The 27,161-nt window shown below is 38.9% G+C and overlaps 1 protein-coding gene across 1 annotated transcript in view; it reads right to left on the minus strand.

Moving 5' to 3' along the window:
* Nucleotides 1–21,450, minus strand: part of PLPP4 (phospholipid phosphatase 4) — a 157,661-nt gene extending 136,211 nt beyond the window's left edge. The window contains exon 1 of the mRNA XM_070753999.1: nucleotides 21,379–21,450. Within this exon, the coding sequence (XP_070610100.1) occupies nucleotides 21,379–21,434 (56 nt within the window). The 5' untranslated portion in view covers nucleotides 21,435–21,450. The remainder of the gene's footprint in view (nucleotides 1–21,378) is intronic.
* Nucleotides 21,451–27,161: the final 5,711 nt, after the last annotated feature.

Raw genomic sequence — 27,161 nt, forward strand, 5'->3', positions numbered from 1 at the left:
ACAGGATGCACTTGGAAGGCACCCACTAGAAATAGAGTCAAAGTACTGACTTCTATCTGCCATCCTGCATAGACGCATGTTTGCTCCAATAAAATACAGTCATAATGTTCCAGCAAAAACCAGTTACCAGTCAAGGGAATGGAGACCACAAGGATATTGAGTAATTCAGGTTTATTGCATCCAAGGTTCAGAAATAAGACAAGAAAATCTGAACAACCACTAACACTTTTAGTTACATTCTTATACCTTTTTGGAAAAGTAGGACAAACAAGCATGTCACTGCATGGACCAATAATATGGGTTGCATGTTGGCATGCATGCAAAAGGGAAGTAAAAAAGTAAAATCAACAGAAGATATGATTACATGGTGAAATAATGACAAGATAAGAACAAACGCAGCATATAGGATATGTGATACATGATAGTTATATATAGATTCTTCAGCATACAGATTTATTTATTTTATTTATTTATTTATTCTGTCCAATGCACAATAATACACAATGAAGGTTATAGAGATTATACTGGAGTAAAATATTTTAGAGAAAGAATAGAAGTTAAAATTTAGGAATAGAATATATCATTTAGAGAATAGAAGGATATTATGAGAGTAGTATAAGAAGAATCGAATAGAAGAATAGTAGATACGTTATATGAGATATAGCAGAGATAATAGGACAGGGGACAGGAGGCACGCTAGTGCACTTATACACGCCCCTTACTGACCTCTTAGGAATCTGGAGAGGTCAACCGTGGATAGTCTAAGGGTAAAATGTTGGGGGTTAGGGGAAGATATTACGGAGTCCAGTAATGAGTTCCACGCTTCGACAGCTCGATTACTAAAGTCATATTTTTTACAGTCCAATTTGGAGCAGTTAATATTAAGCTTGTATCTGTTGTGTGCTCTTGTGTTGTTGTGGTTGAAGCTGAAGTAGTCATTGACAGGCAGGACATTGCAGCATATGATCTTGTGGGGCAATACTTAGATCATGTTGAAGGCGTCTTAGTTCTAAGCTTTCTAGACCCAGGATTATAAGTCTAGTTTCGTAGGATATTTTGTTTCAGGTGGAGGAGTGAAGGGCTCTTGTGGTGAAGTATCTTTGGACATTTTCGAGGGTGTTAATGTCCAAGATGTTTCTTAAGTTTCACTTCCCATTTCCCATTGCGTGTATGTCTCCATAAGCACGTTGCTCAAGGGAGAGATAAGAGAAATAGGAAGTAAAGTAAAAAAAACAAAGTATGCAGTTATGATCTTTTACAGTGTGGAACTAATGATTAGAAGTTTTTAAAAACTTAAGGTTAATAAAAGCACTTAAGGCACTTAAGATATATATTCCGTTGACTAAACAATGTCGTCTGGTGGGACCCAGGGGAAGAGCCTTCTCTCTGGCGGCCCTGACCCTTTGGAACCAGCTCCCTCTGGAGTTTAGGATTGCCCCCACACTCGTTGTCTTTCGCAAACTCCTAAAAACCCACCTCTGCCGTCAGGCATGAGGAAATTGAGACATCTCCCCCAGGCCTATATAGTTTTATGTATGGTATGCGTGTGTTGTGTTTTTTAAATAATGGGTTTTTAGATATTTTTTAAATATTAGATTTGTTCTTTGTATGTTGTTTTTTTATTGTTGTGAGCTGCCCCGAGTCTGCGGAGAGGGGCGGCATACAAATCGAATTAATAATAGTAATAATAATAATAATAATAATAATAATAATAATAATAATAATAATAATAATACAAAAATGCATATGTTGGGATGTCGTCCTCAATAACAAGTGATAGCACCTTATCACCGTGCAGCATCCAACTGTTTCATATTACTTGCAAGTGAGAAGCTACAACAACCTGAGTTTTCTAATATTTCAAACAGGTCATCCATTCCAAGACATGATAAATTTAGAACTTTAAAGTTCTAAAACAAACTCTCTGATTCGTTTCTATTTTCCTGTTTCCATTGTCTTCCATTGTGGAACAGTGGTTAGAGTGTACTGCAAGCTACTTCTACCAACTGCCAGCTGTCTGCAATTTGGCAGTTCAAATCTCACCAGGCTCAAGGTTGATTGTTAGTAGCAATATGATGACTCTGTAAACCACTTAGAAAAGGCTGTAAAGTACTGTGAAGCAGTATGTAAAACTAAGTGCTATTGCTATTTCGCTGGGATTACCTAATGACTTTTGGGAAATTGCCTGAAGACTCTTGTCAACTAAATGGTTACTAAACGGAAATGTTTAAGGAAGATATTTTGAGTAAATTTAGCCAGAATTCTTACTTGCAAGGATTCAAACTTTGCATTAAAGCCAGCATAATCTAATCCTGTATAGAGATGAAAAGAAATATGCCCTCTTGTATATTAGGAGCTGGACGAATATCAGATTGATTGTAATATATGTCAGGAATCATCCACAAAGACTAATCGGTTTAATAATTATTTTCTCACAGTAATTAGTAGCATGTAATTAACCATGACTGACATTGAAAAAAATCGAGTAGACCGATTAGTGCTTGGATAAGCGACTACCATAAAAAATATTGATTGATTGATTGATTGATTGATTGGATTTATATGCTTCCCTTCTCCAAAGATTTAGGGCAGCTCAGGGTACCATAAAAGCAGGAAGAACTCAGTCCCCAGATTCAACTTATCTAATCTACCTCTCCAAGATAGGACCAGACTATCTGTTGTGGTTAGCTCTGGCCCAGTTCCTGCCCCAAGGAATGTGCAGGTGGATGTGGGGGAAACATCCACATGCCACAGGCCTGTTTTGCTCCCAATGGAATCTGCCGACGAAGCCTCCTCTGCCCAAGGAAGTGTGAGTGACAGGGAAGAGGGGAGTTTGGCAGACAGCCCAGGAGGAGATCAATCATCTGTATCATCCTTGGATTCTGAACAAGAATTAATGATACATCCATGCATGCATAGAGTGATGAATAGGAGACAACAACTGAAGGATTATTACAAGAGAAAATGAGGCCACCTGTGGTTGGGTGGTGCTGCTGTAATTAGTGCTACAGATAAAAGTGCAACCTGGTGTTTTAGCCTCATGGCAGTTTATCTGATTCAGTGTTTCATCAAGATTGTTGTTTTTGTGCTGTTCAAGATTGTGTGTGGACTCTCTGGACTTTAGAATTGGACTCAATTTCCCAGTTATTGGGTGAGCAATTGGATTGCATTTAACCTGTGCCTTGTGTGTACCAGAAAATCCCTTTGACATTTAAAAAGGGAGCTGTTTCTGTTTTTCTGTTTATAAAAACTTTTGGGTTTTCCTTTTATCCTGTGGTGTGTGTCTTCCTGGACTAATTACCCTGTAATTACGGGCGGTTGAAACATGCCGGCAGAACACTATCTCTGAGACTGCCTTCTGCCGCATGAATCCCAGTGACTGGTGAGGTCCCACAGAGTGGGTCTCCTTAGGGTCCCGTTGACCAAACAATGTCAGCTGGCGAGACCTAGGGGAAGAGCCTTCTCTGTGAGGACCCCAGCCCTCTGGAATCAGCTCCCCCCAGAGATTTGCACTGCCCCCCCTCCTTGCCTTCTGAAAGAGCCTAAAAACTCATCTTTGTCGCCAGGACTGGGGTTACTAGATCTTTCCCCTGACTAATGAATGTTTTCAGTATGATTGTTAAATGAAGTGGAAGTTTTTAAAGTAGATTTTTAAGGATTGTTTTTTATGTACTAATTGGATTGCTTTTATTATTGTCTCTTTATATACGTTGTGAGCCGCCCTGAGTCCTTGGAGGGGGTGGCTTACAAATCCATTTTTTTTAAAAAATGCTATGAGCGGCAGAAAAAAACTGACTCCAATGAATAATATTTCAGAAGTTTTAAAATTATGATATATTATTGACATACACTTTAACACACATTCATTGATCACACTTGTAATCCTAAATATACTTAGCAGAACATCAACAAATCCTACTATTTGTTATATTCTATCTATCAACCAATCCTTCTATTTAGATGTCCCATTGCTTACTCTCTATGATTACAGAATTGTACATTAAATACCATGTAAAGCACTATCTTACTTCTAAGTAAACATATATATAGTCATGCTGTTTTATAACAACTGTTCTACATCCTTATTTGTTACCAAAATAGAATGAAAATGCTGAGAAGCATTAGAAAGGGTCTAATCTATATTCTTTCTTCCGGAGGATTAATTCAAAACAGCTGGTTTTCTCCTTAATGGAATTAAATGAAAATCATATTGTTTTTCACTAGTTCAAATTACAGAAAGCTCCAAAGGTGATTAATTAAAATACACTGATGGAAAGGCAAATACAAAGCTTCAGTCTTACTGTTTATAACCATTTAGTAAGATCTAAAAGGATCTTAAAATTCTTAGAATTATCCAGAAAATTGGTTTAATCTTCAAAGATAATATAATACAGCTGAGCAAATTTGGAGTGACCTTAATTGTAAATATAGAATATTTGGAGATTATGACTGTATATACAGCAAGTAATTTAAAAAAAACCAATCAACTGATATCCAGAAAACATAAAAATATTTTCTTATGATGAGTGTCTTCTTTCATGATCTTACCTTATTATCTTTCCCCTGTGTTTTCCTTATCAGTACTGTATATTTATATCTGTCTATAGATCTACTTCCACTGAAACATTTTTCATTCCTCAGTTGTATCTTTCATTGCATATGTAGCATTTTTGATAGGACAGAAGAGAACAATTTCTAACAGAGCTGTTATATTATTCTGCAGTTTATACATTTCAATGCATGGGGTTGAATAGAGAAGGGAAACTATTAAATGAAAAACTTTTTTCAGGTCTTAAGCCATATTTTTCCAGGTTCACCATATGTGCTTCCATTCTGTTATTAAATAGCTCAAGATGGATATTATGAAAACATACACTTTGGTGGCAGTGCCAAAAAACTGCCACATAGCTTATACAGATTTATTTATCTTAAAGAAAAAAGGCACGGATGTTATTTGCCAAATCATTACTATTTATTACATAGTCTTGACATATTGATACCCTTTGATGGTTACTAAGGATGTATAAGAAAAAGTATCAGCAGTACCAAATGATGACAACAATAATGAAGATGACTGCCGCTGCTGATGACCTACAAATGTTCAGGATACAAATAACAATATATCAGCAGGAATTATGTTGGCTTTAAAAGGTATAGCCTCAGCAACAAGACATGAAGTAGGTCAATCTAATAAAATTTCCATTCGAAGAACTTAGGATCATCAATGTTACTTATATTTAAAAGAATTATATTGTGAAATTATTGGAAGACTCATGATAAAGCACTAACATTACATGTAAATAAGATGAGGCACTGTCGTATGTAGGGGTGGAAGTAGGGATTGTACTTTTTATATATGAACCAAAGGAAGCAGGTGAAAAAAAATAAATTTTGCACCATTGGAATTGTAAAGGTAAGATATAATTATAATCTCAGTATATGTATATAATATACTATCCACACTGGATGCAGTTAGATAGCAGAAAGATAATAATTCTTAACTCACACAAGGCACAAAAAAGTTTAATAGAAAAAATATTCAATAATAGTTATAGTAATAAATAACAATATCTCAGCAAATTACAGCCATAACACTTCCTAAATAAACACAACAGATATTAGCAAGATATTGCTTCTAAGGATTCTAATTATCTCTAAAGACATTTCTACTACAAATTATTTCATAGTCAGGGGCGATCTCAAATTACAGTACAACAGCCCTGAAAAAAGTCTTCATTTTAATTCTAATCAGCCACATGAAATAACTTTAACTACCAGCAAAGGCCACTTTAATCAACACAAAGATCCAGGCAAGATAACAGTAGCTTGTATCAACATAACATTTTAAAGATTTGAAATATCTGTCTCAGACTATCCCATAACAAATAAGGATCTCTCTCTTCCAGAACTTATTCTCATTATAGGAGAGTGGGAGGAATGTTGGGTGTCTTTTAGGTTGCCAGAGGGCGATTGCTATTGAGAGAAGTGAAGGTTTTGAGAAGGCTTCCACATTATTGCAATGCAGTTGTTCTTGAAGCTAATGCTACTGTTCCAGTAATGAACAGCCAAAATTTTTACTGCTGCATTGTGGGTGTGGCTTATTTTGTGAGTGTGGCTTAATGATCATGTGACTGGGTGGGAGTGGCTTGAACGATCATCATCGTTCAAGTTAACTTTTAAGTCCTCGACTTACAACCTTACCAGTGTCGCTCGCTGGGGTGACAATTTGCTTCGTGTTTCCCGTGCTCTCCTTCCTGGGTCACCCCGTCACCTCAGGCTGGGCAGCTAGCCAAACGGGTGCTGCCAGAAGCATAAATGCTGTCAGCGCTGCTTCCACCCACGCTTTCTGCTTGCACCTCAGGCGGGAGGGGGCCACGTGACGCTGGAGGTGAGCCAAGCAGGAGGGTGGGAAGCTTGTCTCAGGCCAGGAAGGAGGAAAGAGGAAAAAAGCAAGGAGTGTAGACGCAGCAGCAGCAGGGAAAAAAGGGAGAGCTGAGCCAAGACCAGTAATCCAGGAAGTTACAGCCACTGATCAGCTAGAGCTGCACACGCATCTTCATTTCTGCCAGTGGAACTGTGTTCCACCCCCATCCTGCCTGCTGCCCACCCCTATACTGCTCCCCTCCTTTGTTATTCTGCCAATTCTGGAGGCAGAGACTGCCCCATCTGCAGCCTTCACCCAGTGTATTAACCAACTACTGCATGTTGGTTGTTCTGTTTTCATCATATGGAGGAAACACTGTTCTTGTACTTCTGTTTCTTCTCTTTTACTCTTAGCATCCAAGATGAACCAATGGAAATCCACTATTTTCTCCAGAAGGCACAGCACGAGCATGAAAGGAAATATTGTCCTAAAGGACAAGAATAAAGTTTTAAGTCTTCCCTTTAATTGGATGGATTGGTGTATGCTCTTTTTTCTCAGATTCCAGGTGTTGGGATTGAGAAAGTAAATTAATACATTTTTGCTTTGCTTTGCTTTGTTTGGTCACTAGTGTGCTTCCATTATCTTTATCTAGCTGTTCCCACAGGAAGGCAAACAGTCTTAGGAGATCTTGTATTACAAGCAGAATACAATCAAATACTTATCTTGAACTTTACAAACGTGGATCTGGTTGCTTGCGCCCACATTTACATACAAATTGAAACTATAACTATATGTTCAAAGCCATATTGATATGAAATTTTTACTTGCTTGACTCATTCGCAGAATTTGTCATGGACCCAGATGGATCCAGATGTTAAATCTTGACATTTCTACTATCTTTTTCAGTCCTTTTCCTTTCAGAAATATATTCCACACAGATACATGGGGAAAAAGCAAGAGTTGAATGAGGAATTTTCATTGGTAATGCTGGAAAATTCTATGTACATTTTAAGTATGTTGTTTTAAGAGCTAATTTGGTTAATTGGTTAAGGTGTTAACTTAAAACCAAAGAGCCATGAATTCTAATCCTTCCTTAGGCAGCTGGTGACTTTGGACTAGTCTCTCTCTCTCTCTCTCTCTCTCTCTCTCAGTACAACTCCTCTTGCTGTCATAGGAAAGTAGGAGGAAGAACGGGCATTAGGTATGTTCACTGCCTTTAATTGCATATAAAAAGGGAAAGGTATTTTTTTTAAAAAAAAGTTAATATCATTGGAAAATAAATAAATATAAACACCAGGTTCAGTAAAGATGATCTATATGCAGTAATTGATAATTTATCTTTATGAATAATTATTCTATAGTGCTTACTTGTGGTCATACAAATATTCACCCATGCTCACAACACATGCTTTGAAGAGCTAGTAAAATTCAAATGTTTGTGGTTTTGGGGTATTTATATCTTTGGAGAGGAAGTCAAAGAACAAATGCCATCTTAGTCCAGGCCAAACCTGAATTGTGTTGGGATAGTAATCTTGTGAATTGTTATCTCTTCGTTTCTGAAGGGGGCAAGGCATTGAGGAACTTTGTTTCAAGGCCTTGGCTTTTCTCTTAAAAAAAATTGGTATCAGCACTATCATCCTGGACAGCTCCCACCTTTGCTTGAGCAAAACAGAGAAGTTAAAGAACAGCTTCCTACAAAATAGCCCACTGGTGAATGATAAATTTGAATTATTAAGAGAAAATGTGACCAAGATTCTGCAGTATGAAAGAGACAATTTGTCACCCACAAGAGAATTTGCAATGATGGTTCAATTCCCACCAGAGATGCTTATAAAAGAGTTCATTTTTCTACTTACATCTTATTTATTTATTAGATTTTTTAAATCTTGCCTTTACTACTTTATAAGTAACTCAAGTCAGAAAACATCTAATACTCTTTCCTCTTATTTTCCCTACAACAATAACTACCCACAAGTTAGGTTGGCCCAAAGTCATCCCATTCATCATACAATATATTGAAAACAATTAATAAAGGTATCCTATACTGTGGAGAAATGTAAGAACCTGGAAGTGTTTCGGGGGGGGGGGATAGCAATCATTCCAAATCCTTAATATCAGCAAAGGTGTAATATATTAGATAGATCAAGAATCCTATTTTTTCTTTATTCTTATATCAGTATTATAACAAGAATAAATTTCTCCATTATAGGTACATATCCACCTCTAGAACTTATTGAACATGGCAAATTGTAATATTGTAATTGTAATAACTGTAATTACTAATTATAATTAAACAATAATTTAATAATTTATTAACAATTCAACAACTCAATTAATTAAATGTAATTAAATAATTGTAATAAAATATATCTGTGGACCATGAATGCAGAAAAGAAATAGGTTTTATATTCTGTTCTTATATTATTATATATATTATATTGTAACATGTCATATTGTATTAAATTATATGATTATATCACATATTATATTGTATTACATTATGCTATATATTACACCATATTATATGATATTACGTTTAGGAAATAGTATAATATGTTTTATAATAGCTATGCTGTTAGCAACTATATTAGAGTTTATCAGCACAGGAATAGAGGAAGCTTTTACCAACAACTAATAAGATATCTCACTATTATATCCCACACAGAGAAACCAACTGATTTGGCAACTGAAACATAAATACCACTTCAAGGTCATAGCTAATAGTTATCTGTTTTTATTTGTGTGTTTGGTCATTCATATTCAAGGGATCCTAGATTAAAAATGAAGAAGGCAGGAATTGTTAACAGGAAACCCCAAATGAATAAAATACCATGAAACATACAAAGCGTGGTGTGTGTATGTTTACATGCACATATATATACACACTTACATCTTTACATACTTACACATACATATTATAAAAACTAGAGTATCATATCTATCATTGCCTTTGGCAATAGATAAATACAATGAGGATATAGCAGGTCTTACTTAAAAGATCTAAACCACATCACTTAGCTATGACCTTCTAAAACCATAATATTTTTCTTTGCTACTGTACTCTCTCTCTATAACCCAGATCATTATTGTTGCTGTTTGATAGATATGGTTCTGCTCTCTTAAACATCTGTGAAAGCCATAATCCCATCGTTTTGAGAAGATGTTCCAGTATCTGCAGCCTTGAAAAAGTAATTAGAATTGTGGCCCAGGGACTAGTTCATTGTTATTGCTACTTCCCCCCCCCCAAAAAAAAACCCCAAGCAGCTGATACATGATAATACTTAAAAGAAAATGTGGAAGAAACAGAATTATCATAGAAATTTCTTTCTTAGTCACTTGTCTTTTTTTTATCTGTGCAACCAAATGAGATGAAATTCACAGGCTCATGTGAAATGCAATTTGCAATTTTGCTATGAGATGGCCACAACAGCAACTCAACACAACAGCAAGTGATTTATTCCTTTAAAAATCAAAAGAGTGGTGAAAACAATTAAGAATAGATGCTACTTGGGATTCCCACTGAGAATGTATTGGCTGGAACTAATTCCTAAAAGTGATTTATAGCCATGATGCTGACTCCTATTATTCCTGGAATGTTCACTGTAGGACATATTTTGTGTACTTTTTGATAGCTATGCCTTCAGCTCCTATCTTTTCACTTCTAATCTAATTACTTTTGGTCTTTTGCATTTTTCCTTGCTGTCAGGCCATTGTTCTTTGCCAGTATCTGTACACTGTGATAATTTGGCTGCAACCAATAGATGAACTTCTACAAGTAATGACATAACACGAAAGCAGAAACAATTGGAATACTTTTTGGTAACTGTCTAAAACCCTTAATCCTCTTTCTAGCAGACATTTAAGGAGAAAGAGAAGAAAGGAGGCACAGGAAATGGCAATGATAGGTATTTATTGTTAACCATTCACCCTTTGCAAAATCACCTATCATTTATATGCCTTAGTCAGTCAGCCAGAAGTAATTCATAATATGTGAGTTCAGTAGTTGAAGGCCTTTAATAGAAAACCCTCTATTTAGTGTACAAAATCTGCCTATACAGTATACTGTAAGTTCTTGCATATATATAAATCCCATTTTGTCATTTCATGCGTAAAATACATAGAATATACTTTTGAAAAACTGCACTTTAAATGCATAAAATCCTCTTGGAAGTTAACAAGAAATTTCCCTGTAACAGATATTCCAATCCTCATTAGTTCATTAAATTGAGTTAGAATATTTATATTTCTATAGCTCATCAAGCATTTATGTTTGTTCAGCTATTAAATTTGATGTTTATTTTAAAAAGAATGAACCTAAGCAACACTCAAATGGCAAGGAAAGCACTAGATGCCTTCAGGTAACTATAGTTGGTTTTTTTTAATATAGTATGTTGTAAGCCGCCCTGAGTCTTCAGAGAGGGGCAGCATATAAATCCAATAAATAACTAAATAATTTAATATTATGCCTGAAATAAAAACTATGATTAATATTAGCCATGCTATGTTAAATCAATGTTAAAGCATCAGCAGGGGTGGGTTACTGCCCAGACGGGAGGGAATGCAGTGGGGTAGCGAAAATGGAGCTCCACACCAGAGCACCAATTTGCACTGAAAGATGTTGAAAGAAAATGCATAAGCCATGCCCACAGTGTGGGAGTAAAAATTTTGGTAGCCCTTCACTGAGCTTCAGGCTCCATATCTTGATGTTATCTTATTGGCCTATTTCTACAAAAGTACAGTTGAGATTAATCAATTAGCTGAATTCAGGCAAAACTTGCAATGCATGAAAAAAGTAAAATACTAATTCCTTCTCACAACATTTGAAGTCAAGCCCTGTTCATCTACACTAGCCTTAATCATCTTACAATAGATAACAGTTATAAAATGAAACCATTATCTTTCTGAGTATGGAAAGATGCAGTGCATCAAATTAACTCATCAAACACCTTTCCATATTCACACATATTCACATATTCAGTGGTTCAATAGAAATTTTTACAGTAGGCTGAATTTATGAGTCATATACTTCACAAGAAAAGTATTATTTGCCAATGTAAGTGCCCCTGAAACTATATCTAATAAGTACAGTTCTTTCTCTGTTTGACTGGTTTAGCCTGAGACATCAGCTCATAACCAGGTGTATGTATTATCTAATTGCCATTAAAATCATGAAGCCTGAACCTGTGTCTAGCAATGTGTTGTTTCTATAATGAAGGCACCCAAGTATGAATTCTGACACTGTTTTGCACTTTATTAGCCTCACCAAACTATAGGAGGGAACTTTTATGGATCAACTCAGTAATTGGCCTAACAAAAATGTGACATGTTTATGAAGCATTATGCCTTTTTCATTGATGCTTGATGCCACTTGCATTCAATCCATCAGCAATGATACAAATCAACATGAGATTTTTAAAGTAGTAAAAAAGATAGGACACTATCACTTTATCAGTATTGTAATTTTTTCCCCCACACAGTGTTGTAAATATGTTGGAACTCCCAATCCCTGGAGGATAGAGTTATTACTCCTGCCAAGGACCAAAAAGGAACGTATCAGGTAGAAACTAATGTTCATTTTCTAGTACTCCTTGCAGGAGTAGTCACATGTGGAACATACCAGGAGTCCCCAGGGGGACGGAGAACTGCAGGGCTCATAGTGGGAGGGGTGGCAACTACTCTTTGGGGAACCTTCTGTCCAAAAGATGCCTCAGCTGAGGCATATCGATCGATCTTATAGTGGTGAATGAAGGGAGTAAAAATGGACCAGGTAGCAGTTCTACAAATGTCAAGTATTGAAGCCAAGGTGGACCAGGAGGCTGAAGTGGCAGCATTCCTGGCAGAGTATGCCATGATGCAGTCCAGGATTAGAATACCCCTATAAGCAGCAGCAATGCAAGCCTTCAGCCAGCACCATATGGTAGAAATGGACACTTTCCGACCCATGGTTGACAGCTGGAAGGAAACAAAAAGCACCTCCATCCATATGAAATCTTTGGTTCATTTTATATATCTGTGGCGAGCCCGCCTAACATCCAAAGTATGCAGAGAATTGGTGATGAAATATATTAATAAAAGAAATAAACACACAAGGTAAATTAAGAAACAACTAGAAGAAGACTATAAGAAATTAGGGGGGGAAAACCTTCAAAAAGATACCCAAAATATAAAAAAATTAAAAATCTAATGGACCTGAAGATACATAAAATATGATGGAAAATGAAGAAGTACCAAGGAAAATAAAAGTGACTAAACAAAACTTTTTTGAACATGCAAATAAACCAGGGAGATGGTTAGCTTATAAAAGAAAAAATGGATTAAGCAGCTGGAAGATACTGATGGGAAAATACAGCATAGAAATGAGGAAATAAAAAATATAGCGAGATCATATGATGAGGGTTTATATAAAAATAGAAACTAATAGAGGATGTACAACAATATTTGTAGGAAATGGAACTATTCAAAATATCAGAAAGTATAAGCACCAGGCAGCTAACTGCAACCACTGCAAATCTGGGTGCAGTATTGTTGGGGATCCTCCAAGTCTCAGCTGAGAAGAAGTCCACTGGGTCCACAAACTATGGGTATCACGTCCCACTCCACCAGCACCTTCCAGATTATCCTATGGATGAGAAGGAGGGGAGGGGAGGCATAGAGGAGCCTTGACCCACTCTGCCTCCAGAGTTGGAAACCTGGAAAAAAATCTGGGGACTTGTGCATTGGTTGGCTGGGCAAAGAGGTCCACCAGCTGAGTGCTGAACCTATTGGACACACCCTGAAATATTCCGTGTACTAAAATCTGCCTGCAGGTTGGCCATGCCAGAGATGTGTTCCATTCTCAGGGAGAGGACATTGGACTCTGCCTACCTGCACAGAGTCTCTGCCTCATCATGAGGAGGCAAGATCCCACCCTCTCAATTCACATGCGCCTTTACGGCCACATTGTCCATCAGAACTAATACATGTTTGTCTCTGATCAGTGGTCGAAATTGTTGTAGTGCTAGATGAATGGCCCTCAATTCCAGCAACTTGATGTAAAGCTGGGAATCCTGCCAAGTCCACTGATCCTGGGCTACTTGACCTTGAAGCTGAGCACCCCAGCTGAACAGGCTGGCATCTGAGATGATTGTAGTGCAGGGGGGGGGGTGTCTTTGAATTTGCACCTAATCTTGATGGCATCCGACAACCAAGCCAGGGAACAGCGCACCTCTGTAAGGAGTCTTACCACATATTGGGAATTGCTCCTGCCACCCATTGATGGGGGAACAGGAACCATTGTAGGGGTCTGTCATGCAGGTGCACCTAGAGCACAATGGCAATATGTGACAGCATCTTGCCCAGAAGACAAGACAGCAGAGCTAGGGGCACCATTTACAACATCTGCACCTAATCCACCAGGTCTCTGAGTTGATGGTCTTGGGAGAGATAAACACAGCAGTCCCAAGAATTTATGACAGCCATCAGGTGTATAAGCCACATTGTGGGAATAAGGTGACTTTCCTCCTGATAGAAACATAGCAACATAGAAGATTGATGGCAGAAAAAGACCTGATGGTCCATCTAGTCTGCCCTTATACTATTTCCTTTATTTTATCTTAGGATTGATATATGGGTATATGTTTATCCCAGGCATGTTTAAATTCAGTTACTGTGGATTTACCAACCGCGTCTGCTGGAAGTTTGTTCCAAGGATCTACTACTCTTTCAGTAAAATAATATTTTCTCATGTTGCTTTTGATCTTTTCCCCAACTAACTTCAGATTGTGTCCCCTTGTTCTTGTGTTCACTTTCCTATTAATTGAAATAATTGTTTATTGAAAATCCGTAGAGTTCCAATGCTCTGATGACATTATCCAGGTCCACCATCCCCTGAAGAGGGGATGACGACTGGATCAGTATATCATCCAGATAGCACTGTATCCTGACCATCAGTGCTCTGATGGATGCTGCAAGCACTGAGAGGATTTTTGTGAATGTCCTCTGAGCCGAATAGGGCCGAAGGGCATAGCACAGTACTGAAAGTGCCTTCAAGAGAGCAGGAATCACAGATAGCATCTGTGGTTGGGAAGAATGGGAATGTGGAGTTAGGCCTCCTGGAGGTCTACTGATGTTAAAAATTTCCAGTCTCTGATGCAGCTCAGGATGGTTTGGAGGGACTGATCTTGAACCTCCTGTATCTCACATAATGGTTTAGGTGCTTCAGGTCGAGTATTCCCTTCCAACCCACCAAACATTTGAGAACAAGAAACAGGATAGAATAGAATCCTGTTCCTTCTTGGGCATGTGGTACCCACACTGTAGCTTGATTATTTTGATTAGTCCATGAGAATGCAAAGTTTCACCTTTTTTCAAATAAATGAATAGCTAAGACACGGGTGTCAAACTCAATCATGTCACATGATGTATCATGACGTATCATGATATTTTTGGCCTTAGCTGAGTTAGGATGGGTACGGCCTGCCCGTGATGCATCTGGCCCTAGGAGTTCCAGTTGGGTTAAGGAGAAGCTATTATAAATCTGTTTCTTTATGATGGCAAAATAGTAGAGATACATGGAGTTTTTATAATGCTTAATATAATTGAACAATGAACTACAAGATAGAAAAATGTCATGTTTTGTGTGTAATAACTCCTAATTACTTTATCTAACTTGTTCTCCATTGGGAAACATTTCTTTCTTCTTCTAATCAACAGAACTCCCATGACATTAAATTTGTCCCTGCCTGTAAGATCACATGTACAACAAATCCCCAGCCAAGTTCAGTAGGCAATAATAATAATAATAATAATAATAATAATAATAATAATAATAATAACAACAACAACAACAACAGTAGTAGTAGTAGTAGTCCTTCAAGTTGATTAAATAAAAATCAGATTTCTATCTACAAGGCTTAGTGTCAGTCATCTCAATTTGATCAATTAAAAATGAAAGACTCTCAATGCTAGGATTAGCAAAAGTATACTTTACTAAAGCAAAGTGGCTATAGTGTAGCAAAGCCAGATTTAAACTTTCACATCCAAAGCATCCGGTTAACGTTTACCTTCCCTCCCCCCCTTTCCCTTTGATTATCTTTACTATCCAATTACATTCAAACAAATTGCTTTAACAACAGACCCTGGCTTGGTGGGCTGGGTGGTGTTGCATTCCATAGTGTGACCTTGAATCGGCTGGCAGCTCTCACGGGATGGCACCATGAGTAGTTTTGATTCCCCCTTATGCTAAGTCCCTCTTTATTCCATCTCGCAGCTCCCTCCTTGCTTTTGCATATGGCGAACTAGTATCTTGCAAAGCATGGCCGGTGCAGCAGCATGGCAGTCCTGATACTCAGCTTTACTAAAAAGCAAATACATCTGTTTGCAGGTAAACCTCCCAAAGCCTGCTTTTTCCCAAGCAGATACAAAACTTGCAGTCTCACTTTCATCAACTGCACTGAATCTCCCAGACGCTTATCCAATTTGCAGCCAACCATATAAGAGCAATATAACCTTCCAACTTCAGGGCTCATTGAAGAATTAACTTACACCCATCCAAAGCCAATCAACAAGTATCTTCAGTTAGACAATTAAGAGGCATAGCTATCAATGCAGATCCAAAAGCAATAGAACTAATTTTCTATTAAGGATAACTTTCTATTAAGCTTTCCTATTGCATAGCAGACCAATTTATTCTGTATTGAGATTTATATCAAGAATAATCACCATCTTTCCTTCCAGTTTAAGAAATACAGTGGAGCAAGCAATTATGGCTATGTCTCATTACACTCATGTTACACCCTTGCTTTGTGAAATGCACAGGTTCCAGTAGGCTTCCAAATACAAGTCAAAGTGATGATGATTACTTAGAAAGCCCTTCATAACATGAGACCAGGTTATGTGAGAGATCAACCTCTCTAACTGCCTCTACTCAATCCACCACATCTGTCAGAAAGGGCACATTCAACAATGTCATTTGTTAGGACCAGGAAACATGACTTTTTCGTTTCAACTCTTGCCTCTTAGAATAATAATATTTCTCCAAAGATTAGATTATTCTCAATCTTGCTGGCCTTTTGTAAAGCTTAAATCTTACTTTTCTTTCAAGCATCAAGAGTCAAACTCTTGATGCTTGAATCCATGATTTGAATGTATTTGTTGTAGTTGTATTTGTATTTGTAGTTTATTCTTAGTGTGCCATTATATTTAATTTTTACATGTTTTCTTTACAGTGCCCTAAATTGTTTTAAGTTTTTATTGCATTAGCTATTCAGAGTCCGTTATATGGGATGGGCGGCTCTATAAATCCATTTAGTAAGTAAATAAATAAACATGTTTTCTATTCTCTATTATGTGAACTGAAAACTCAGAAATGTATTGATTTATCACACATATATGGAACAGCACAGTTTTTGGCTACCTATCAGGTGCATACCACCAGATCCACATATAAAGAGTTCAATTAATTACTTAGGCTCATACATATTTCACAGGAATCTTCCTAGCTTCAGATAAGGTTCAATAATTTTAAGGAGAAAAAGGGCACACTTTGTGTTCTTCTGTCTACGTAAGGATTCCAGATTATTTTCCCACTTGACTCCTGCCCCTGGTTCAGCCAATTTCTCTCTGACACCCTCTCCAATAAAGTAGTAATTGTTCTGGTGAACTAACTGAATAACTTGTTCAGAGGCATAAACATGGATAATGTGCAACCTTATTGATTCTCCTAAACTCTTCAGAAGCATATAAGATATGAACCTCAAGTATCCTATCTTGAGTGAATGAGGGCTTCCTTTGCTATGTTCGTGGGTCTGTGGGATTCCAACTTGCTCTGCTTGCTGGTCCTGGGTTTGTTTGTCTCTTCATTGTGCTATTTTTATCAACTTCTTTTTTAAAAGGGGACTTTTAGATTGTTTATTTGGCAACTTTAAGCAAAACTGAATTTTACACATCAGTACAAATGATTGGATTCAGAATTAAGTGTGAAATTTGGCTGTATTTCTCATGTTTCAATAACATACAAAAATATCCTTGATCTTATAGTTGCAAGGGGTGCCATTTTTCAAATTCAATTGCTTCATCAACTAAGATTGCCCTAACTATCATAAAGCAGATTTTGCCACCATCTGCATCCAGAAACTGCAATTAGTGAAAAAATGTAGAGGGTGAATCATTTGCAAATGCTAAGTATTAAGTCACAGGTGTAAAGCCAATATTTAAACAGTTTTATGCTTCTTTACATGAGCTGTAGTTGTTTCATTTTGGTTAAATTCAGTGTACTATTGTAAACAGTTATTGTAAAACTATATTTTTGCATGGAATCTGGCTATCAAAAAGGCCACGTTGTTCCGCATATTGCTTCCCATATTACAGGCATCATTTGAGGTGTTATTTCTGATTCCTTCGACCCATGAAACTAGGCATGCAGCAACAAGTTCTACTACTTTTAGAGGCTTCATCTATCTTGTGGAAAGTTCTGTCAAAAGATATTTTGTTAGGAATTGGGAACTGATTGTGGGCAGATTGCCTGAATGGAGTACGGTGACTTTTTCTTTAACATAGGAAAATCATGTAGATCTTTTCCATTACTGATCTCCTCCATATACAGGGCCAATAATTGTCTGCAAAAATAAATACTGCAAACAGATAAATCAAATTGGACTAACATCACAGCACGGCAAAAACATAAGTTCTAGTCAATAAAGGCTTATATTAACAAGCAGTTTGTGAAGAAGACATCCAAAGTACATATGCTTCATTTTCATAATTAAATTTAAATTAAAGTTGCGATAAATATTTTCTGCATTGGGTCCTTTGATGGGACATTTCTCATACAACCTGGTTAAGACATAATACTGGATACACTGATTGGTGATTCTCTAGTTTGAGCTTCACACAACAGCTATAAAATAACATCGCTTACAAAATGCATATACTGTATAGAAATCAATTCAAATGATAATTGAAAATCTTTCAAAGCTAGAGATAAGACTGTGTTTTCCACTCATCTGGGGATTAAAAGATAGCTCAGTGAATAAACAAAGACCACAAAAAAAAACCCATTCCAGTTCTGTCTTCCAACAGCTATTCTATGTGATTTGCTCCCTTAAGTGGCCAGCTCATCTTCATAATGTTAGAAGGGCAGTGAATTCTTGTTATTCAAGTTGTTATTTTCAGGGTGTTAGAGATTTTCTTTGATCAATTTTCAAGGAATGGAAAACCCTACCAAAGGAAAACTAATGGCCTTTATTTTCTCTCATCTCAGGTCTGATTCAGGTACAAAATAGCATCAGATTCAACATGTGTTCAAGGAAATAAATACTATCTATGAAAAGAATAGAAATAACAAATAGGCACTGGGAAAGTATAAATGTACAAGAGTTAACATGCATTAATCTTATCCAAAATGTTATTAAGAAATATGTGAAGTTATTTTCAGAACTTTTAGGAAGCAAAGACCGAATAAGACACTAATAAATATTGGGGGGAAGAATCGCTTGGAATTATTGGGATAAGATCATGGAAAATGCATTCATAAACCCAATGACATTTCTTTTTTAAGTACTTTTAAGATAACCAGATATTGTGGGCTATACAAAAATAATCATGTACGGTAATTTATTTTTTTTATCAATACCTGTCCTTCAAGCCTCACACTGCAGACCTCAGCTAACAGGGGGGGAAAGCCCAAATATGATCACACTTTCTGCATTGCATATCCATGCAAGGTATGTTCTCCTTAGGAAATAACTACTGAACTTTGGTCTGCAATAATCTGCATCCAAATTAAAAACCTTCCACCCCCTCCACCCAATTTGTGGCAGTAGTACACCCCAGCATTCCTACAAATATGGCTAAATGGTTTCCAAGTCTCTGGAAAGTGTGAATGGCTGACCTAGAAAAAGACTGTTTGTCCCGTTAAAAAAAAAAAGCAGGGGGAAGGGAAAAAGAAGAGGGAGACATCTTAAAATGTTTAGCCATATCATTTAATCTCCAACCATATGACATTTTAGAATGAAGACTGTCCATTCATCAAAAAAGGGAACCAATTGTGGCTACATTATGTAACACATTCAAGAAGAAAGAGAAAACAAGTATCACTAGATCTTCCATTTTACATGTTTGAATTATACAGTGATGGGGAAGGGAAGGGAAAAAAGAGGAAAGGGAGAAAGGGGAAGGAAAGGGAAAATGGAAAATGAAAAGCCCTCAGCAACAGTTTTCCACTATTTTGAAGTTACAGCATGCATAAAAGCCAAACACTGGGGGGGGGGGGTTGTAAACAAACCCCGCTCCCCCCATAAATACAAGTTCATACAGTTATAAAAACATAATTCTTAACATAAAGACTTGCAGCCAATTAAAAAGGAGCAGCAGTAGGCAGATTGTATGCAACAGAAGGACAATGTTCCTTTCCCCCTTCCCCCTCTCCCCCCTTTTCATCACACCCAATCATTTTTCCCTCCTCCCCTTTGTCAGTGTCCAGAAAAAGGTAGGAGAAACCATTCAAGAGGATCCTGGCACAGCCAAAGGAGAGAAAGAAGCAGATACGCCAAGTCCCCCTGCAGCATCACTTCCACTCCTAAGTTCAGGTTTCCTTGAGGGCATTCTGTGAGTCAGACAGAAGCTTTCCTTCTTCCTGGCTTTCTCTGTCTCTCCCCCACTTGTGAACTTCGAAAGAGCCATGAGAGCCAACCAGAGGCAATCGGTAATACAGCCCCATATCTGAAGTGCAAGGAAAGTCCATATACATTGAACTTGACAGCACATCTCGTCGCATTTTGCAGTAACCGCCCAGAATCTGTGACAAGAGGAGAAGGCATCGAAACCCGGAAGGAGACACAAAGCTGAGGGATGCATCAGACTTAGACAGCAGATGCTGAGGTCTCCGGAATGGCAGTGTGCCAGGTGGCCAATTGCTTGGCTGTATCCATTAAGAGAACGCAGTGGAAAACACTTCCACACACCAGTGTTTAAAATAAGTTCACTATCTGGAAGGGAGGGGGGAAATTGGAAGTACCCTATATTTCACCCCAGGCAACAAAGTGTTCAGGCTTGCCTTGAGTACAGCAAGGGCAAGGGTGGCATGCACAGTGGGCAACAATAACTCCGCAATCCCAGGCAAGAGGTTTGTTTTGGAACAGCCTGCAGAACGATTTTTCTGGACTGTATTTAACTAGGAAAACTAAAACCTTTCCAGAAGATATAGAATGCTGATAGGAAGCTGGATTTTGCAGTCCAATGCATCCTGGGATTACTAGTTTGAGGGAAGAAAAACTTAAAAGACACAGTATTGCACAGTAAACCACCTTTGCTTTCACAGGCATTGCCAGAAAGCTTGAGGTTTTAAAAATAAAATAAACAAAATGCATTTCCAGGGTTTTTTCCTGCACTCCACCTCTACATTTTTCCAGATGTTAAAAATACCTCAAACTGCATTACCCTCTGCTGAGTTCCTGCTACCCAACTTTGGCAACCTGCGCACAGTTGCAATCCTAAACATTTAAGACCGCTTTAGGTCAGAGAAAGAGCTCACCAGCACTAAGCGGCATTTACAGATGGCTTCCCTTATGCCAGGGCTCTAGTGATAGCTAAGGCTCCATTCTAAACGCGATGAATTCCTCTGACCATGTGCAGAATGCCCTGAACACGGCCATGACCAATCCGACAGGGGAGGAAAGCAGCAGAGGCGAAGGGTTTCAAGCGGATAAACTTCTGGGATTTTGAAAGGCACCCTTTAAAACCTTCCTTCTCGTCTTCAAACACACCTAACATCTAACCCGGTGCACAGGTGGGGTTTCTTCGGGTAGCAGCCACCCACCACAACCACCGGGGCTGCCACTTGGCTCAATTTTCTTCCCGGCTCCAAATCAGCCTCTTCTCCACCTTTGCAACCCAAATCTGGGGAAGCTGTTTCTGCAACCTGATCCAGAAAGCGCGCGCACAGGTGGGCCGTGAGCATCCCAGGCTTGCCGACCCACAAGAGGGGGAGGGGGAAATGGAAAGAAAAAGAAAGACCAAAAGTTGCTTCCAACACTTACACGAAGACGCCGAAGAGCAGGATTCGAATCCCGACCTCGATCGCTAGATCCCGCATGGTTTAATATAATCCAAGGCAAGAGCGCAGGATCAGGCGGGGAGGGGGGGGGGCGGTTCGAGCTGGCGATGGCTTCACAGCTTCTCCGGGAATCCTACGTACCTTGGCAGAGCCGGGGAGAGGTGGGGGCGATGGGAAGAAGAAGAAGCGCCGCTGCCTGCCCTGGGAGCCGCTCTTCTAGAGAGCCGCCTTTCCCCCTCCCGCCCCAGTGCCGCCGCGCTGCGCCCAGAGCCAGCGCCTCCGCCTCCATTCATTCCTGAGGCCGGGCAAGAGCCGAGGCGATTCAGGCCATCGCCTGCGCTGCGCTCCTCCGAACTGCGGGACAGGACGGAGGGCGCCGAGAGAAGCACCCGATTGCGCGCGGCGGAGCGGAGCCGGTCTCTTTTCGCCGCGCCACTCGGGGCGCCTGCTCGCCTGCTCGCTCGGTTGGTTGCCTGGCTGACGGGCGGGCCGACCCACCCGGGGCTTCCCTGCTCGGGTGGCCAGAAGACAGAGAGCGGAGGCGGAGGCTCCCGTGGCTTCCTAGCGCAGGCTGGGCTGAGGGGATCCTGGGGGATTTCCATGCGCCTCCCTGTCTGAGAGATTGGCTATCTGTTGCCTGTGCCAGTACTTAAAAAACTCTTTTAACTCCGGCACGTTTCGCTCTTACGACGGCTGTCCCTTGGTGGTTTTTCACCTTTATTTTTCATTTTCTTTTTCTTTTTAAAGCCAAAATCAATTTTCAGAAATAACAACCGGGGCTGTCAAAGAGTTTTTTTTTCTCTTAGTTGGATGTTGGTGCTGCTGCTGTTTTAATTTCTAAAAGCTACAGTGGCAACGCTAAACCTGCTCACCTGGACGCCACCTATTTATATTGGAGAGGGAGGGTACCTGTCTATTGAGATAAAAACAAAGGCGTTGCTTCCTTCCAGTCTGTCACAAGGAGGGTTGTTTCCATAACAGCCCATCCAAAGGCAGAAGGAACCGTTTTCCTTATGAATCTGGTACTGCTTAAGTGGGAATGGGTTGAATGTTTGATAACTTCTAAGGCTTCCCTTAGTGTTTCCCCAACATGCTTTAGTAACCCTATGTTCTGACCTGTATAATAATAAAATATTGCTTTTTACTTATTTATTTTTTTAAGGGGGAGTGCTATATTATTAAAAAACCCAAAACTGCAAGATGATCAAACTGGTCAGTCCTAGAAGAGATCAACCCTGACTGGTCTTTAGAAGGCCAGATCCTGAAGATGAACCTCAAAATACTTTGGACAACTAATTAAAAGGAACGACTCACTGGAGAAGAGCCGAACGCTGGGAAAGATTGGGGGCAAAAGAAGAAGGGGATGACAGAGAATGAGGTGGCTGGATGAAGTCACTGAAGCAGTAGGCGTGAGCTTAAATAGACTCCCAGGAATGGTAGAGAAGAAGGCATGAAGCAACATTGTCCATGGGATCGCGATGGGTCGGACATGACTTCAGAACTAACAATGACATTTGTATTATATTTAATCTTCTGTTTCCACGACAAAAGTTTAATACCATTTTGATCACCCAAAACCATATCTGAGATTTCAAGCGATGTGCTGCATTTTCTTTTTTAAAATTTTTTATTGATTTTTATAATACCAATAAAACATTCACATAACACATAACAATGTAGATGCGCAGCATTTTCTACATGGAATTCATCTGAGCCTAGGTTTGCATCTCATTTATTAAAACATAATTTCAGCATTGGGTTAAATATATTATTTAGGTTGGACATGGGAGGGGGAGGCTACTTTTGTTTGTTTTCCTTGTTGACAAGAGATGAGAGACAAGAGAAAGAGAAACAGTCTTTTTCCAAAACAGGCCTAATCAACCTACTGGCTGAATCGCCTGATATTGATAGAGCACTTTATCATCACTAAACCCCTTCGTATTTTGTTTACTTAAAGCTTGAGATGCCTGCAACTGCTACTCATGCTTTAAAAGTCAAGGAAATTGTAATTTAATAAAGCAATCTTAAATATCTTTATATATAATAATATATATTAGGATATATATATAGTTACAAAATAATATATTTTATTATTTGTACCAAAACGAATCCAGTACAAAAATAACTCAACCAAGCAAACTGTAAAAAGTAATATTAACAGTTTAACAGCTTAATTCATGGTATCCTTCTGTTAACAAGGTGACTTTATGGCATCTCTGGACTTGACCGTCAGGGTTGTACTCGCTCGTCAGAGATGGGACTGAGTCAGATAGATATAAAAGAAGTTGATTCACCCTTTGACCCCAGTTTTCTGATGAACTGAAACATTCAACCAGTGTGGTGTGCACAACTAGTTATAATTAAACTATGTACAGACAAATAACAACTCCAACCAATGAAGTAAGGTAAGGCATAAATAACGAGGTATTAGAGGATAGGTAGAGTCTGGAATCATGTTCAAAGGCCAGATCTGAAAGAAAGAGGATAGCAAAAAAAGGGTAGGGACCTGACTGGTGACTCCTCCCACTCTCAGAGCGTGTCAGGTGAGTCAACGCTCATTCTCCAGAGAGGGGAGGAGTCACCAGTCAGGATGGGACATACCAGAGCTGCTGTCCCAAGGGAGGGTTATAATGGATGCTCCACAACTTTCTGCAATAATCTGCAGCCAAAGGCCACTTCCACCGAGGCGTACTTGTCTATGCAGTAATGGCGGATGAAGGGCGTCAGAGCAGTCCACGTGGCCGCCCTGCAAACCTCTTCCAAGGGACATTGAGTAGCCCAGGCCACTGAAGTGGCTGCGCTGCGGGTTGAGTGCGCTGTGATGCCAAGTGGATGCTGAAGGGACTCCGTCTTAGTTATAGTGCTAAGGCCAATAGTGGAAGAGGATATCTTCAGGCCAAGGGATTGCAGAAGGAAATTGATTAAGAGGGCTTCCATTTTTCTGAATGGTCGAGTCTGGGCAGAAAAAGAATTTGAGACAAAGCTAACAAGGCTGGATATCACATTTTTATGGCTAATTTTTATCAATTAACGTGCATATGACATGCCAAGGTTACTTTTTGTAGAATTATGCAGATGCAGTCATGACTGACAAAGAAGAGGTAATTGCAAATTAAGGAAAGATAATTCATAAGAAGCCACCTGTTGAATCAGTATGTTATTAATTGAACTGGTTTAGTACAGTACTAGTGTCGTAGCGTGGCTAAAGAAATGCATCCTAGAAGCTTACATATATGGCCAGGAAAATGCCAACCTTTTTTCACTCTCACTTCCTAGCAGCTGATACATAAAGCATGTTCCCTCTGATTTCCTGAAAACTCTGTTTATTCAACCCTAGGATTAATTTTTTGAAATTCTCTTGCTTCGACTGAAGGTCAGGATCTTTAGTAATTTAAAGGTCCACAGGCTTTTGAGCAGGCTAACTCTAGGAGACAATGAAGAGATTTCACATGGAATCAGAAAATATCACTGATATCTATCAGAAGTGTTCTGGTTAAGGTCTAATTTTATCCTGTATGTATGACATGGAAAAGGAGATAACATTAAGCTTCATTGGTGTACAATCTTCTAAAAATCTCAGATAAAAGGAAACATGACAGGTTAGTCAACTGAAAATCCTGACATAACTTAAATGTTGTCTAGTTGGAGAGTTATTTTCTATTCCAATTTCTTCTTCTAGGAAGCTTTATGTAAAATTCAAAGGACGAGACTTTAAACTTTTGTGTTCAAAGTGCAGGAATATCTATCTTAAATCATATTTGTGACCTGCAGCACAAGAAACAAGTGTGCAATCAAGTAGTTATATATACTGCAATGGGTTAAAGACAATTCTCTCTACTAAAGTAGTGAAATCAGTGGAAATGGGGAATACAATAAAGACACAAAATAATATTAGAACAGTTGAAATGACTGAAATAGACACGGACATAAACTTTGGACTTCTGTGGGAGATATAACAAATTGAAAAGAATCAGATGGCTGTGGAAAACACCAAGAAATTGAATTCCTCCAAACTGCTTTGAATAAGAAGAGAATAGGGCAGTGATGGCGAACCTATGGTATGGGTGTCACATGTGAAACGTGGAGCCATATCTGCAGGCACACGACCTGTCACCTAGCTCAGTTCCAACTGTATGTGTATGCCAACCAGCTGATTTTTGGCCCACACAGAGGCTCTGGAAGAGCGTTTTTGGCTTCCAGGGAGCCTCTGGGGGTGGGGGAGGGCGTTCTTATCCTCTCCTGGAGCCTGGGGAGGGCAAAACACGAGCCTATTGGACCCACCAGAAGTTAGGAAACAGGCCATTTCCGGTCTCCAGAGGATCTCCGGGGGACCAGAGAAGTTGTTTTCATCCTCCCCAGGTATTGAATTATGGGTGTGGGCACTCATGTGCGATAGTGCGTGCCCATGCTCTTTTGGCACCTGAGGGAAAAAAGGTTTGCCATTACTGAAATAGGGGATAACCCACTTATGCTCTAGTTGGCTGTTCCCTACAAGGAGACTGCAGGGCAGTGGTGTTCTGCATGTTTTTAATCAGTGGTGGGATTCAAACATTTTTACTACTGGTTCTGTGGGCGTGGCTTGGTGGGTGTGGCATGGCTTTGTGGGCATGGCTTGGTGGGTGTGGCTGGGGAAGGATACTGAAAAATCTCCATTCCCTCCCCACTCCCAATAAGCTGGGTCTCAGGAAGCAGAGAATAGATGCGGGTGGGTGCAGTCAGAGGTGGTATTTACCGATACTCCAGACTTCTCAATATTTCCACTACTGGTTCTCCATAACTGGTAAGAACCTACTGAAACTCACCTCTGTTTTGAATGCCAGGAAATGATGGGATTAGCCATCAAACCTCCTACCACAACAGAGACTTTTAAGGGGGATAAAGTTTGCAGACCTCCTTTTTTAATCACTTTTAGAAATTATTCATTAACCAACTGCTAAGCTATTAGACATCTTTGGCTTGACAAGTTTGAAAAATCAAGGGGAGTATCCTTTTAATATCCCTGAATGAAAGAAAGCTTTAATTATAAGCTTAAGGAATCTAGAGTAAACAGAAAAAAGAAATAGGATCTTGATCTTATCAAGTTATAAATAAACTAAAGGTCCAGATAAAATTGGAATATTGAAACCTTTACATTAAGATAATATTAATTATAAAGTAGTCATGTGTATTGTGGAAAACAGATCCTGTTCCTGGTTTTTACAAGACACAACATAAATTATTTTATCATTTTAAAAATTAGATAGTAGAGGGTCTAAAGATTTTAGGTAGGAGAAGATATGCAATATGTTTATGACAATAAAAATACTAAAAAACAAAATTTGAAGAATGGAATCTGAAAATAGTAGCCAAATCTCAACAATGTCAACAATTATGTCTGGTTATGTGGACAGACTGTGAACAAAATATATGATATAATTTAAAAAAATTCAGATTTATAACAAATTTTACTAGACAAATTGAAAATGGTATCAAAAGTGGATGTACAACTAGTAAGCCAACAGAGTGAAAAGGGTATTGCTGGAGAGACGGAGTAACGACACGGACACAAGAGCTGGATTTAAACTGGGTCATTTTTATTAACATAAATTTGCGTAATTTATTCATTAAATTTGCATAAATTAGCATAATCAACTATGACCCGGAAATGGACCTGCAGGGTCAAACAAATACTTCCGGGGCGGAAATGACGTTATGACAAAAACTTCCTGGGCAACTCATGGGCGTATCTCGATGCAAGCCCAGGTGAGGGGCCAGTCCATCACCTGC

Source organism: Erythrolamprus reginae, chromosome 5, assembly GCF_031021105.1.
Source record: "Erythrolamprus reginae isolate rEryReg1 chromosome 5, rEryReg1.hap1, whole genome shotgun sequence".
NCBI lineage: Eukaryota > Metazoa > Chordata > Lepidosauria > Squamata > Dipsadidae > Erythrolamprus > Erythrolamprus reginae.